At 49.6% G+C, this 16,067-nt stretch overlaps 3 protein-coding genes across 3 annotated transcripts; 1 reads left to right on the top strand and 2 right to left on the bottom strand.

The window, feature by feature from the left end:
• Positions 1-987: 987 nt before the first annotated feature.
• L3040_000534 (uncharacterized protein) lies at positions 988-7,218 on the bottom strand (the record flags this gene model as incomplete). Its single annotated transcript, XM_007290008.1, has 7 exons — positions 988-1,416; positions 1,491-2,170; positions 2,219-4,108; positions 4,158-5,188; positions 5,254-6,496; positions 6,563-6,658; positions 7,038-7,218. The coding sequence occupies 7 exons, from the start codon at positions 7,216-7,218 to the stop codon at positions 988-990; spliced, it is 5,550 nt and encodes a 1,849-aa protein (XP_007290070.1).
• A 544-nt stretch (positions 7,219-7,762) lies between these two features.
• Positions 7,763-8,762, bottom strand: L3040_000535 (uncharacterized protein; the record flags this gene model as incomplete). Its single annotated transcript, XM_007290007.1, has 3 exons — positions 7,763-7,887; positions 7,954-8,638; positions 8,721-8,762. The coding sequence occupies 3 exons, from the start codon at positions 8,760-8,762 to the stop codon at positions 7,763-7,765; spliced, it is 852 nt and encodes a 283-aa protein (XP_007290069.1).
• A 3,476-nt stretch (positions 8,763-12,238) lies between these two features.
• On the top strand, positions 12,239-14,256 carry L3040_000536 (uncharacterized protein; the record flags this gene model as incomplete). The annotated part of the gene is made up of 3 exons (XM_066155203.1): positions 12,239-12,551; positions 12,600-12,962; positions 13,016-14,256. 3 exons carry the CDS (start codon positions 12,239-12,241, stop codon positions 14,254-14,256), a joined length of 1,917 nt encoding a protein of 638 aa, XP_066013246.1.
• Between the last annotated feature and the right edge of the window lie 1,811 nt (positions 14,257-16,067).

A 16,067-nucleotide genomic window follows, 5' to 3' on the forward strand; every position in this document is an offset into this window, starting at 1 on the left:
CGCACGGCGTATACAAGTCATATAAATCCCCGCCCCGAGAAGAGCCCAACAACGCGCACGAAGTACCTACCTACCTACCCTACCTACCCTACCTACGCACCAATCAGTACAAACACCCACCCCCTTCTCCTCCTCTTCTCCTCTTCTTCTTCTCCTCCTCCTCCTCAGTTTTCCAGCTTTTCAATTTCTTCAAAAAAAAATCCGAACTGAACCCGCTTCCCAACCATCCCCGCCCCCCTCTCGCCCCGAAAAAGCTCACTTTACCAGACACGACAAAACAAAAGAAAAACAAATAGATGAAACAAGACAAGAGAGAGCTGAGCCTACCGACATCTTAGAATACCACTAATAAATAAATGAATAAAATAAATAAATGGTACGGGGATACTCGGTAATTTTCTCAAAGTCTGAACGGGGAATCACGGGAAGAGAAAGAGGAGAGAAAGAGGAGAGAGAGAGAGAGAGAGAGACATCTTGCCGGTAATTTCTCTTTGCTTACTTCTTGTTTGATTGATACGGAGGATCTCCGCTCTCCTCTTTGCTGGTTGGGTTGGGTTGGTTTGGCTGTCCGCCTTGTCAAAAACCGACCTTTTTTTTTCCGTGCCGTGCGTGGTTGGTTCATTCAGACTTTTCTTGAAAAGGAAAAAAAATCCCCGAGTACTATATGTAGCTTTCCTGGCCCCCCTTTGCGCAATACTCGTCCCGTATGTCCAATCCGTATTAGGAGACTGACATTGTTTCAAGCGGGGAAATTTTTTGAAAGGGGCTACTTAAATCACTCACTAGAGAGAAACAGAGGGAAGGAAGTCGTGCCCTTTTTCTATCCATGTACTTATTTATTCACCTGCTTACAGGTAAATCTCCGTAACCAATTTTCCAAGTTCCTCTTGGCCACAACAACGCACATCTACCTATGCAAGACTCTAAATATCCTCCCCAGCTTCCCGCCCGCCCGCCAACCACAATAAAGCCAACTCCACCCTCCATCTAAGCAAAAATCAAAAAGAACTTTTCGTCAAACGCCGTCTTCAGCATCCGGAAACCCTTGTAAACATCAACCAACTTCTCATACTCCTCATCATCCGTCTTGCCGATCCCCTCCTTCCCCATGCCCTCGCTTTTCAAAAACTCCTCTTCCGCCTGGATCGCGTCTTCGCCCGCGTCCCAGTCATCAACCACCTTCTTCTTCTTCTTCACGACCGGGGGTGGGATCGGAGCGGAGAACTTCCCGTCGCTGGTGGGCTCGGGGACGAGAGCGGCAGCGACTTCAGCGTCGGCGTCATTTTCGGCTACGTCACCGGAGCCCATAACGTCGAGCATCTCGGGGTCAGCGTCCGATTGTAGGCCCAGGTGCAGCGCGAGGGATGTGACAATAGTGGCCAGAATCATCGAGAAGTCGTTGAGGACAAACCAGACCTAGGAGTGATCAATCAGCACGGCTTCACTCGCAATGATGATGAGAGGGCTTAGAATTTGGAGGAGAGGCTTACATCAGACTTGCGAATACCATTAGCTTCATCTAAAGGCTCAACAGCGCCATGCTTGTAGAAGTCAAGCAGATATGCGTTCAGGGGGGTTCTGGTTTCATCCGGGTACAACTCCAGATGCGGGATGACGGCAGACTCGAGGAAGATACCTTCGCGGGTAGAGGTGCAGAGATCCTCAATGGTCGTGAACTCGTCTCCCTTGCCGGACAGCGCAACAAAGGCGGAGCGTGCGTGTGGAGTTGGCAAGCTCGGGAGATAGCCTGCAAGCGAGTGATCATCCTTGACACCAATTTTGGCACTTCCATTGGCGACTGCGTTGGCATTCGCAGGCTTTCCGTTGGCAGGTGGAGGGGCGAGACCAACTGGGGTGTGGGTCAATGGCAGGTAGCGCTCGTCTTCCTTAACGTGCTGGGCGGCAAAGGTCTTGACGTAAGTTGTGAAGACGTCCAGAGTGTCCTTGTTATGTTTGCGAAGAATCTTGGAGGCGGCTTCTGGCATCGGATCGAGGTAAACGTTGGATGGAGAACGCTTGATCTTTTCCGCTTCCTCGGGATCGTCAACTTCGCGGGTTACGCGACGTCCGAAGAGATGACTCAGTACAAGCATCATCTCAAGCATAATAGGCTCGGGCTTGGTATCGATGTCAGCGCAGAGAACGTGGAAGTAGCCTCCCTTGAGCAGAGCTAGGTTGAATGTTAGCCAGAAAATGAGTAGCAGAGAGAGTGGTATACCATGGAATGCAAAACTCGAGTTCTCGGTGAAGTAGAGATGTGACACGCAGCCTGTGAAGTTAACTGGCTGTCCCTTGGGTCCCAGGAGTTCGTTTCTACGGAGATACTCAATTGAGAATCGCAAATGATGGAGGACCTGTTCTTTGAAGCTCTGACCACCCAAGTAAAGTCTGGGCTGCGACAGCAGAGAGTTGATGGCCTTGACCGCGTAGGGGGCACTCTTCGAATCGTTCAACAGGGTGAACAACCGAAGAACCAATGTAGTAGTGATGGGGAAGTGTCCAGTCATGTCGGGAAGTCTGGAACTCAACAAACGGCTCGCACGCGCTTCCGAAATGCCCTGGAAAACGACGTTTCCGAGCAAATCGAATCCACGACGACCGGCACGACCCGCAGCTTGGCGGAAGTTAAGGGCGGTTAAGAACACCGAATCGCCACTGAATACTACCGTTGAACAAGGCATGTTGATGCCAAGAGCAAGAGTTCCCGTGGCGATGATGGCTCGGAGGAAACCTTTGCGAAACAGCATCTCAACACATTGGCGGTACTTTCTGTTCATACCAGCGTGGTGGACACCAATGCCTCTGGTCAGAAGTGCAATCAAGTCCTCTCGAATGTTCTTTCTCCGAAGCGAGCGGATATACTCGTCCAACTCAGCCTTCTGAAGCTGCTTGGGGTTTGCGAATGAGAAATCTGCTTGAGGAGCCTCAGGGTCGAACAGGTCGTAAAAAGAGGCACCCTCAGATGATTCGTCTCGCATACGATCCATCTTGGATCCTCCCTCGTCATCGTCGCCCTTGGCCTTCTTGGAAGGCTTTGGAGGTTTCCTACCCTTCTTATCCTTCATTTCTTTCCACTTCTCGTATCCCTCCATCAGTTTTTTCCAGGCTGGACCTTCCTTCCAACGTGTTTCTGCCTCAACGAGCTGGTTCAGAACTGTTGTGGCAATCTGCTCACATTGATTACGGTCGTAGTTGAAGAAGATGGCCGGGAGCGCACGACGCTTGTGAAGTTGGTACAGTAGCGGTAGTGTGGTGCTATTCAGGTCCGCAGGGTCCATAGGGTCCGAATCGGTAACAGACGAGGCAGTTGAGGATGGAACCTGGTCCGCTGGATCAATCGAGGAGGGAACGCTCAATTCTTCGATGACCTTGTCGAAAGGAGACTTGCGATCGGCCATCCATTGCAAGAGAACTTTCTTCAGACTCTTCTCCCAGGCAAAAATGTCGGCCTTGCGCACACACGGGGGTAAAGCTTTTTCGGGGTGTAGAGAATCAGGCACCTTGAAGTCGGCAGTCTGGAACTTCACCATCGCCTTCCACAGAGTCAAACAATCGCGAGGCTCGAGCGCCAAGTCGTCAGGCATACCTCGAGATTTATCTACGAGACTAGCCACTGGATGGAAGGCCTTGAATCCGACTAAGCCATCGAGACCAAGTCCGACACCAAACGACTTGCCAAGTCCCGAGAATTTGAAGTTCTTAGGGGGTTCGTACATGTACTTGCGGAGATCAGAGTAACGCGTAGCATGTTGGATCATCTTCATCTCAGTTCCGTTTGACTTTTGTGTCTCGGTGAGCCAGTCGTTAAACTGGGCTGGGTTTCCAACCGTGGCGGAAAGCGCAACGATTGGGCATGGGGCAAGAAGCAGAAGCTGCTCCCAAACAACGCCATCCTCCGCCTGTCCAATGGAATGGATCTCATCGAAAATAATTCTCTTCACTCTTGTTGCCCACGACTTTGCATTAGACGGGGACATAAGCATAATCTGCAATATATGAGGCACAGTAACCAAGATCTGGCATCCGGTGGAATTGTTGACACGGTAATCACGGGTATGGATAGCCCATACACCTTTACCGGGGAGGAGGAATTTCTTTGAGAATCGTGCTAAGGTAGATGTTAGCGTAAATGATCTCAAACGTGCAGCACAACTGACCTTGCACTTCTGCGGCAATCTGATTGACCAGTGCCTTGGTGGGCGCAACATAAACAAGTACACCATCGTTGTCGGCTCTCAATATCTGCTCCATGGCATAGAAAGATATGAAAGTCTTTCCGGCAGAAGTAGGAGCGACAACAAAAACACTATTGTTGGCATCGAGTTGATCAAGAACATCGCGCTGCCACCCATCAGGAACAAAGCTAGAAACTCGAGGGTCTGGCTTGGCATCCAACATTCTGTCCATGTATGGTCCGCAATAGTTCAGCTGGAATTCAGCCTGTGTACCCACGATGCGCAAATTTTGGGCTTGCATCGGGTACTTGAAGGTGAATGACAGCTTCCGATCGACAGGGGTGGGGTTGAAGGATGTCAACGCATCTGTGATGCCCAAAAGAGTACATATCTTGGCCATGTTTTGAACAGTCTCCTTCGAAATGGGAGATTTCGTTGTGCAAAGAGACCGAATGGTAGTCCAGATCAATGCGACGACGTGGTATCCCTCCGACTTTTTGTCTGCTTTGCAGTAACTGGACCACCAGGTAAGCAAGGACTGCAGAATGTATGTGTAGATCTCCGCCTCAAGGTACGACGTCTTGGCTGAATCCAGGCCGTTAAGGTACTCTATAGATTTGATGTAGCGGTCTTGGTCATCGGAGATGACATCCAAGGACTTCATGACCATAGACCAAGCATTGAACGCCTTATCTGCCTCATTGCCCCCCTTGCGCGCCATGTTGTCAGCGATCATCTGCTCCTTCTTGGACATTCCAGCCGCCGCGGTCTTGGTTCCCTTCTTTCCAGCGGTGTTTTTGTTCGCTGCTTTGGGGTCTTGCGCCTCTTCCTTTTTAGACTTGGCAGCAGGTGACTTCTCTGACTTTTCCGGCTTTTCATCTGCCAGCTTGATCAACTTCTTCGGACCAACGGTGATCGTTTCGGCGTCGAGAGCCTTTCCTTTGGTTCCCGTGAGACTCGCAGCATAAGCAGTCATCTCGTTCATGTAGAACTGGTTCGTTCGCAGAGGGTTGCTGCAAAATATTAGCTACTGCCGTGGATGATTTGGGGCAAACCGGGATTTTACAAAGCGACTTACCGCCATTTCGAGACCTTAGCTGCAGGAGCGTATTTGGGATTGAGAGGCTTTCTGTGGTTGTGCCAATGAGACGTCTCTCGGTAGACTTTCAGCTCATCCATGCGGGCGGAAAGTGAAGCATCTGCTTCGACATGAATGCACTCCAAGTGCTTGTCAAACACGGGGTTGGAGAATTTTAACACAGCCAGGTCATCGACGACGGAGTCGAAATCGCCTTTCGAAGCAGTACTATGTGTAAATTCGGGGCCGTCAGTTCCTACCAAAGACAAAGTTTCGTTTGTAAGCTCCTTCACCAACGCAGTTAGAGCCTCCCAATCTGGAAGGGCGGCCTTTGGCACAACATCGCGGAACATGTCTTCAGACATGGCCTGTATCACAGCTCTGAACAATCGACCATCAATTAGATCGATGGCATCCGTCTCGATCTCTTCCTCGTCCATCAACTCGTTCCACTTTGGATTCTCAACCGCAAATCTGAAGATATTCGAAATCTGCGTGATAAACTCGTCGACCTCCTCTTCGAATGCTGGATCGAACGTGATGAGAGGAAGTCTTCGTTGAGATAAAGGAATATGCTTGAGAAATATGCTGTGTAGGATAAACGCGGATGCCATGAACGTTTCGCAATCTTCTAGCTTCAACATTTTCGAAACACCATATATCGCCAAGAAATAACTTTCGCTCAAATCTTTGTCCGAAAAGGCGTCACTCAGCTTTTCCAGTACCTGTGGCTGTAGCGATGACTTCGCATCCAAAGCCTCAGTGGCATTTGAACTGCCAGCCAGCTTCTTGGCATCCTTCTCTCGATTGATTAGGTTAGTGGCCATTGTAAGCTTGAGCTTGCTCGATGCAGTAAAACTCTCGACAATCATCGTGAACACTTTTGAGTCTCGAAATTCGATACGGTTGATCAGAGCAACGTTCAGCTTGTGAGTATTGAACCACCAGATTATGTTCCGTAATGCAACCTTGGAAACCTTCTCACTGCGATTGGTGCCGCGGCCACTGGTGTCGGCCTTGGCTTCTCTCCGAGATCCATCATGGCTCATAACAAAGTGGACGGGGGAGATATCCAGATAGTTGGCGAACTCTTCGGAATCAAGACCCGGGAAAGTGTTGATTACCACTGCGCAGGCGGAGGGTAGATGCCGAGTGAGATGGCGCTTGATGATGGATCGCGCAAGCAAGTAACGAGGTTCATGCTCCGCATTCACACCAGGAGGTATGCATAGTTGTGCGTTTTCTGGTGTTCCGTAGTAGTCAGCTAGCTAATAGCAGACAAAAGAATTGGGGTGGGTTGTCAACTGACCTTCAAAGAAGGCAATGTGAAATTGGCAATGTCTCTTGAGCAGGTCCCCAAGGAACCGCTCAACGACATAGACTGCATGTAAAACTTGGAAACCATCTATCAAGTAGTTAGCAATGTACAGATCTTTTTTTCTCTTTTTTTTTGTTTGCTACTCTGGTACGCGCTGGATCATTGACTAATGTGCGAGCCGGGTTCCTGATAGCCGAATCATGTGATTGTTTGCCGAAGAAATCACGATTCGGGCATTGAACGATACTATCCCACCTTCTCCCAACATATATGATGGGCAATCCGTCCAAGAGGCTTCCCTTCCCACCACCATCAATACTACCAGATCTGAAGCCCGAAAACTTGTATATAGTGGTGATTACTGTGAGACCACCGTGGCCATGCCGCCTTAAGTCCAGCCGGGGGCTAGAATAGGAAGGAGGGGTAAAGTGAAGGGTCCAACATAATGGAGGGGCAAATCACCCACCATTGAAATCAATTCTCTCGTCTTCGAAGCATTCTCTCAGCAGCGAGTCGCCCTCCACGAGAAATAATTCTTTCCCGGCATAGTCGCCGATGAGGTCGATCCACATGGGTCTCGTCCGGTCATACCAGCCCAACACGCTGTCGTGCTGGCTAGGCTTGCTGTCGACGTCGACCCCCTCCATAGCTCTGGTTGGGGTGATAAGAGCAAAGGCGTCTGCGTCTGTGTCTGCGTCTTAGAGACTTGGATGCTACTCTCTTCTAGAGATATGAGTGAATCGCAGTTGCGCGGGTAGTTTCGTGTCTTCTTCTTTATTCGCCGTCCAGATTTCGAGAGAAAACGATGGTGTTCTGGGGAGAGGCGGCGGTGGTATGGTCTGTGGTCCGTGGTGTTGTAGGTGTTTGTATCGACACGCACTTTGGTTGGATTTTCGAAACGGAACGCGGGGCAACATGTCCCGGTCGGTTTGTTATCGCACTAATCAGCATGTGACTTGCCGCTAACATCGATAGTGGGTCACCTAATACTGGTAGTAGGGCCTGAACTTGATTTGAAGGTCGTCGATTACTATTAAGCGAGAGCTTGCTTGGTAAGCAAAGTTGACCAACCGACTGACCTGACCTGACCTGACCAACTTCCATTGTTATTAATTTATTTTCTTCTCCGATTTACTAAATAAACCCTTTCAAAACTCCGGACTTTCTACTTCCTCCTGTTCAATCTAGCTTTCAGAGGAACAACCTCGAGCCCTCAGGAATTTCCTTCACGACCTCCTTGGTATCTATCGCCCTCGCCGGCTTTTCCTCTTCAGCTGCCGCGAACCACGGCCTGATATAAAAGGTATCCCATCCCACTACAGCATATCAGATCGAAGAACGTACACACCACATACTAACAGGGAGAGAACGTGACGACTCACCATCCGCCTCCCAATGCTTCAGAAAGCTCGAATGCCCAACCACCGCAACCACGATGGCATCCCCATCGCCATCGCCATCGCCGTCGCCGTCGCCATCGCCGGATCCAGCACGCAGGCTCGCCAACCTCTCCTTCACGACGCGAATATTCTCCTCCACCGACGCGTAGCGGCCTCCCGAAAGCGGAGTCTTTTGCGCGGCATCATTCCAGTCCGTCGGCACGGACGCGAAGTCGACTCGGCCCCGGAACCTATGCGTGGCTGACGTCGACAACATGTCCGCCCCCTCCGCCGGCACATCACCACATTCACCACCATCACCACCATCACCACCATCATCACCACAATTATCACCATTATCATCGTGACCACCATCGCCGTATTTCGCCTCCAGCTCCCGCAAGCAGAGGCCCATCCCATTGGGCTTCGTGCCCATCGTCTGCAACTCCGGAAGCGCAACGATGCGCACCCCCCTCGCCGTCGCGTTCGTGAACGTCAAGCAGGCCGTGGTGAGCGCGCGAGACAGCGGTGACGAGAATATGTGCGTCACGGCGTCGCAGTATCCGCGTCTGGAGTGCCTAGCGAGGTGTCTGCACTGCTTCCGTCCCCGCTTCGTGAGCTTCGGGTCGATCAGTTTTTCGCGCTTGATGCATTCGTGCAGTTTGTAGTCCCAAACTTTGGACTTGGCCTGTAAGATCAGACTGGCTACGTCGCTGCGGATGCGCGGCGTGGAGGGAAGAGGGGGAAGGGAAGAGGGAAAAGAGACTTACCTCTGCGTGTCGCATCAGGAAGATCTTGGGACGAGGGGCCATCTCTGCTTCGGATTTGTAAAAGTGTTGACTCTCATCGTCAAATGATTTATTGATCGTGCACTCGATCTAAAAGATTCAAAACAATCTTGGAAGCCCCGACGCGGCAATATGACCAGAAGCCCCACTAAGTATTCGGTTGGGTCTTCAAACAACGAAGCAGTTGCTGAAGTCACATATCCATTCCAAAACGTGACTCAGTCACATACAAACCGGTGTTGATATTCACCTTTGGTTGTAGTGGATTCAATCCGGCGCAAACCATTCCAATCAACATGTAGCATTTGCCGACCTCGGTAAGCAAGCAACTACGACCCAGAAAGACTCGGTAAACAATGTCACTACGATCTGATTCGTACTGTAATACCATCTGACAAACACATACCGTACCTATAGAGAAGAGTGAAGAAAGCCTATAGCCACGAAGATCCCACAATCAAATTATTATTTCCTAAAAAAATTGCAGAAAAGAAATCGTCTCTCTCTCTCTATCAAGGTTTGATATTGTGAGCTAGAGTTAGGAACAGAGAAATCCAATGCCCCATATCCTCCCCCCCCTTACCCTTTCAAATCCATTTCAAATCCACCAAGACGCCGACTTTGCTTCCTCCAGCCTCATCTAAACCTGCCAGACTTGCCAATAAACAGGCCCCATGGCCATTATCGGATATGGCATCGCGGACCTCACACCCCCATCCCCCCCCCGCTGGACCTTTTCAAAAGAAGCGCGACAAAGGCCTCAACCCAACTCACCATTTAACATCACAAGCGACCCGGCGATACCTCGAAATAGGGGTTATAGGTGTGAGTAGGTATGGGCTCGCGGGCTCGCGTCTTGCATGGGAAACGCGAAAGCGTGACGGTGCGCTCGCTCGCTTAATCTTCAAAGGTCGCGATCTCCGCTCCAAAGCCGAGGATCTATGCCATACATGAGCAGTAGCAGTGGTGGCGATGAATCGAATTGAAATGAGTGGGATATCGAGATGGTGAAAATGCGAGTCTGGGGTAGGAGGAGATGGGACGAAGGGGCGAAAAGGTGAGGGAAGGCTCAAGGCGGGGCCGTTGGTTGCTTTTTGCTTTGCCTTGCCTGAAGGAAGTGAGTGATCTAGGTAGGTACGTATCTCTTGGAGGGTTGGTCTCTTGGGACTTGTAGGTACGTACGTACGTACGTACCCGTGAGGTTGTCAGACAGATTCGAAAAGGCGTCTTGGATGGTCGATCGATCGTGTTAAGGGAGAGTGGAGATTCAACTACTGGTGAAGTGACTAGATGGGTTTCTTTGGGTTCTGGAGACGAAAAACTGGGATAAAGTAAAGGAAGTATCGTGATGGGGTGGGACGGTATTTCATTGAATTGAAAACCGATCTTCTGATCTCCGTTGAGATTTACTTTATCGCAATATTTAAAAAAAGAAGAAAAAAAATCAATTATTTTCTTCCCAGAATTCTCTCTCGGCTATTCCCTTATAACGATCCTCTTCCAGATATTCCTTCTTAAATATTCTCTTTCAGATATTATCTCCCAAGAACCCTCTCCCAGGAAAGACGAATAGGCCCGCAACACTGCCCCCGAACCCTAGGCTTCAACCCATTGGAAGTTAGAGCGAATACCAGCTAAACCAATATCGATGATAGAAAAGACATTGATCGCATTGCCGCCTACAAATGATGTCTGCGCGCAATTCCATCTCTAAGCACCTAGGATGGTAGCATAGCCCAGTTGCTACATTGTCCCACTCCACTGCCCCTTCCTCGACCGACGGACTCTTCGCTAACATACCTAGTCCGCCGCTTTAAATCCTGATAAAAAGCGAACCAACAACAAAAAAAGAATACAAAAGACAAGGCTAGTAAGAACCCTGCTAATAACCACCCCGTCTCCCTAGCAGCCCAGTCATAGTACATGGTATACGGTGACTGGTCCTCGCGAGGTGATGATTTCAAAGTGCCCGCGATAAATGTCTTTACGGGCTTTGTAAGTGACGACTTTATAGCCTCTGTAATGGGTGGCTATGGGTATTGCTGTTATTGTTGTTGTACTTATCGATGTTCAATTCAGGAATCGCGAAAGGCGAGCCTTAAAGGTGTTCTCGCGACGGCTGCTAGCTGGCTCTCTTGCTGCATCGTGAGAAAGATGTCGAGGAGGGCGGGAGATCGGAGAGATCGGAGAGACCGCGTTTCTCCTTAGCGAAGCGGTCGCTGTCGTACTCTATTACGGAAAAGCTTTCGGAAGAGGTTTCGGGTGGCCATATTGGTGATGGGATAGAGATAGAGATAGAGAGAGAGCGCGAGAGAGAAAGGCCTGGTTTTGTGATAATGGTTGGTTGGTTAATTTTGAATAGTTGGTAGATGCTTATGGAAAAGTATAATTGTGCAGGGGCTCTTACCAGGGCTTGATCCGACCAACTTACTGTACTACCGGTAGTACGTACTACGTATAAGGATTCAGCCCTGAAAAGTAACTTTAGACAAGTATTTAGTCTGTGCAATAGAGTTGACAAGGCTTTGAGCCTTCAGAAACCAGGGGGAAATAGCACTGTAGTACAGTAAGAACGAAAGAAAGGGGTTAAAAAAAGCTTCAGCAGGCCAAGCGAGCCTCCCTACTCTTTCTGTCGGAATACGATAGGCCATTATGGCTTGATCGGGAATGGAAGGTACTACTAGTACTGTAGAGCTACTAGGTAGATAGCCTTAGCAAATGGCACGTGACGATGGCACGTGCACCCGTGGTTCACATAAGGAACCGCCACAACCTTCTACCAAGTACTACGTAGGTATAGCAATACCAGACATTACCAACACAACAACCAAACCCCTTGATACGAGACTAGTCTGACCATCAAACCAATACCTGTGTTACCAACACCTCCCTTGCGAACGATATCGAGAAAGTAAAAAATCCTTCTCCGCTTCCTGAGTAGCTAGCGTGGCGCAGTTAACCTTCCTTCAACAAGCACTTCGGATCGCTTTCAGCTTTATCTTCCTTTTCTTTTCCAGATGTAAATCAAAATGAATCACAACCAGACGAAAAGCGTTTTGAAATAATCAGATCGCATCGCTTGTGACTCTTTGGCAGATGGCCCTGAAATCTTTAATCCAGCATGGACCACTAGGTATTTATTTGCAATCAAGTAGTAGTAAGTACGTAGTAAGTCTCTCCGTAGCTGCGTCATTACATCGGTGGAGTGAGGAAGTTAAATACTTGGGCAAAAACTGGGTCACTACCCTTGACAGTACTAGTCTACGAAGCATCGAGACCTTATCTTCGGCCTCCTCCTCGACCGCCTGTATAATTCTCACCGTCTTGTTGCGTGCGTCTCGATCATGGCTTTCTTCTCTTGTTTAACGGCTCCGCGTCAAACGATAATCGCTTGCGTTTGAATAGTGTGTGTTTTTGCACTTGGAATTACTTCATCGCGCGTTTGTTTATCACGTCGCAAGTCTCGTCAACTCATCAAATTCGCAAGTGCTATCGCGATCATGTCCCATTCCGCACCGCAACTTCCGCCAACTACGACAGCAGAGAACCCGATCGCAGCGGTTGGACGGAGGGTGAAGTCGGCCTTGACCTCAAGTCAACAGCCCAGCATTCGGATCCAGCGCGCAAACGGAGAGCCCCTAGATAAAGGCAATGCGGAGGAATCAGCTTCTCACAATAAAGCCACGAGTAAAGAAAAATCATTCTTTGGTCGCTTCAAGTCGATCTTCAGCGACGACGATGGCCATACCGAGGAATCTGCCGCTTCGAGGAACGAATATGACAATTCCATGGTGGACATGCTAGATGTCATTGGTATGTTCAGCCATCAAGATTTAAAGTGATGAGACTAACATACTGCAGACCCCGAAGTTGCAACACTGTCCACCCTGACCAATGTCCAAAACTCCCTATTCATACCATCCCTAGGCAAGATTATCAACCGGCGACCAGCCTATCAAGTTTCAGAAAGCCCAGAGGATGTTCGCACTATGAGTAAGGTCAAGAGGATCTCGAAGGAGCTGAGGAATCCGCTTTCGCGTCATAAGAGCTCCACAACTGCTCAGGCTAAACTCGAGTACGCTGTTCTGCCGAACGGCGAGAAGCTTACTGGATGGTCAGATGCCGAGAAGGAGGAATTGGATGACCTGGTCAGGCACCAGCTTCATTCCAGAAGAGCCAAAATAAAGCGCGGATTGAAAGGGTTTAGGCAATATGTTCGCCGACGCAAGTTAGCCTGGTACCCTCGCTACTCGGTCTCCCGACTAATTATCTTGTAGCTATGGGACTTTTCATCACGGTCTACGCTACACTCATTACTCTTTTTGGCGCAGCCTGGGTGTTCTTCCTCATCGGCTGGATTTCTCTGGGTTCAAAGCAAAGCTACATCGTAAACGTAGTTGACAACATCTTGGTCGCGTTATTCGCAATCATTGGAGACGGCCTAGCACCTTTCAGAGCAGTCGATACCTACCATATGATATACATCGCGCACTACCACCGCGTCTCCTGGAAGCTCCGCCAAGAACTCGGCCTCCCTGACCTGGTAGACCGCAACGACCTCCCTGAGCAGCGCGAAGAAGACGCTGCGCACACTCGGATCGACATTGAAAGCTTGGTGGCAAAGCGTATGCCCCGCGGTATTGCTCGAAAGGTCGCACCCATGATCCCAAAGAAGTACGCCGACAAGTACGTCGCTCACAGCAAAAGTAAACAACGGGACCCAGCCTTCGAATACTCAGTGTTGACCGACGAGCAACAAACCAAACTAGAGTACCACGAGCGCAAATTCTCCAAGAGCCACACCTTCTACAAGCCTCACGAAACAGAAACCCACTACGCATTCCCCCTCAAATTCCTGGTGGCGGTCGTACTGCTTCTAGATCTGCATTCCTGTCTCCAGATAAGTCTCGGTGCTTGCACTTGGGGCATAAATTACAAAACCCGCCCCTTCGCCCTCACGACCGTCATCCTCTGCTTCAGCATCACCGCCAATATTACAGCCGGCATCCTAATCTCCAAAGGCGACAAACGCACCCGCAAGCATGAAGTTATAGAGCGCCTGATGCGGCAAGAGCTTACCGCGGAAGCCATCGAGGGAATCACGAGACGGCAGCTTAAAGACGCAGAAGCTAGGGGAGAAATCAGCCCGGAGGTGAGGAGGCGGATGGAGGAGGAGAAGGAGGAGAAGGAGAATGAGGAGATCAAGAGGCACTGGAAGAACGTGCCGTTGTTGCCGAAGACGTTACTTGGGAAGGGGGTGGATAATCGACAGCCGGCCTTGCCGATTGAGGAAAGGAGAAGCAGCTTGCAGGTCGATATCAAGGAAGAGAATGGGAAGAGAAAGAATACTATTAAGAGGAAGAGTTTGCCGCCTATTCAAGAAGATGGGGGAAAGCAATTGCCAGTCTACCCGCAACCAGCGGTGAAGAAGGTTGGAAATGGGCAGGCCCGGGAGGGGCAAACGAAAGGCCAGAAGGTCATGGAGTTCTTCAGGAAGGCAGACCTGGATAGGAGTTGATGAGGTTTCCTGAGGCTTCTTAAGGCGAAAGAAAACTCCTGCGCCTTTTTGTTTATATTCAATTCTGGTTTTTTGAGCGTGTTTGGCGTATCCGGAGTGGGAAAGCTTTAGAAGTTCGAGATATCCCAGGCTATATAATCATGAATTGTCATTCCCTTCCCCTAATTGAGTATTGGATATACTTAAGCAGAAGGCGACTCCGTCTTTATTCGTAGTCCGCAAGCGGTAGCTAACCAGATGGGCAGTCTTCGACATTCTCACTATCATCGATGCTCAAAATATTCTAGGAGTTACACGATTGCGAACATATCGAACCCTGTATGTGCTCCGTGTAACGAGATAGAAGAAGATAGGTTTTTTACATCGTGTACGAAATTCTTCCGCAGAGTCCAAACGATGGACGCTGGCGGGGCGGACTCTGCGAGGTATCACCTGTAACATCACAAAGGACGAGAGAGTCTCGTAAGTGTGAAAGTGACAATCAATCGGAATGTCTTGAGAGGTGGATGCTCGTAACCTACGAATAGAGATTCACGACCGGATGGCACGGGAACCACACGTATGTCGTGCGTGCGCGGTATCAGAACGAGGTGCTTGAAGATAGATACAGTAGATCCTGCCGTCACCCAAGACGATAGAACGAGTAGGCCGTTCTCGCCAGGTTGGGATCGCTAACTCTCTGACGGACGACCTTACCAAGGCCGATGGGATGATTGTAAAAGCGTACGAATCGATTGGCTGCACACCTTAATCACTATCGTCGACCGATATTTAGCTATCCGGTTGCACTTCTGCTACCGATTTAGTACCTTTTAGGGTTGTAGAAAACTAGCAGGTGACTTTCAACGTGAAGAAATATTGCACGACGACTTTTGTAATGCGAGAGCTGGATGGAGGTACCGGTACTCTCAAGCAATGGTAAATCTACTATGTCGAGGTCAACTACGTAAAAGTATTTACGATTTGCGATTCGCCCCCGATCCACCTCTTCCAGGCCACGTTCAGCCCTAGCGGCTTCCCTCTCAAAACCCACGAGCTTTACCAAGGTCTTCTTCCAATTGCCAAATGCCTTTATTTTTTTTCGTTCGTGAATTTTGTGTGAATCGGTCAAGATTTCTATCAGGAATGTTCGTTGAGCCTGCGGTGAAGCTCATGCTCATGCTCGGCTCGGCTCGGCACGGCACGGCACGTCGTGGTGGCTTCGGAAAAGAATATAAAGAGCGCCTCGGTGGTAGGTAGCGCGCTGGAATCTTACAAGAGCGAGGAAAATCAACTTCGTGAAGGCTACATGGTAACGCAAGTCGGATCTGATGTGATACCGAGCGAGTCTTCCGTCCTTTTGAATTGCTGATTTGCAGATGTCATGGCGTTGGGGTCTGTAGATGTGGTTTTTGAAGCGATAATCGGGAGTGTTGATATTGTCAAGAGAGATGTTGCTGTCGTTTAGAACCCTGATTATGGAATGCGGTTTTTTGTTGATTTGCAACCTTTCTTATCTTCTTTTCCACTTCGATTGATCTGATGGTGGAAGGTGATTGCTCAACGCTCGCCATTCGGTCGCCCATAACGCGGAAATCCATTCTTGGACTGCTTGCGGAGTCGGTGTAGATCGTGCTATCTGCTTCAGACCTTAGCATGTGCTGATACCGGTATTCTGTGCAGAATCCACCGTGATAGATACGCTCGGAGCTTAGCGCTTATTCACTTTGTAATCCGGCTTTTGCGCAGTTTTATTCTATCAACTAGTGTCGACTCGAGCGTAGACACGCTCTCGGCTTCCAAATGGTAATCAGTGGGACGGCTCATGGAGA

The sequence above is a fragment of the Drepanopeziza brunnea genome (assembly GCF_022702325.1).
Source record: "Drepanopeziza brunnea f. sp. 'multigermtubi' strain 214-2 chromosome Unknown ctg1, whole genome shotgun sequence".
Taxonomy (NCBI): domain Eukaryota; kingdom Fungi; phylum Ascomycota; class Leotiomycetes; order Helotiales; family Drepanopezizaceae; genus Drepanopeziza; species Drepanopeziza brunnea.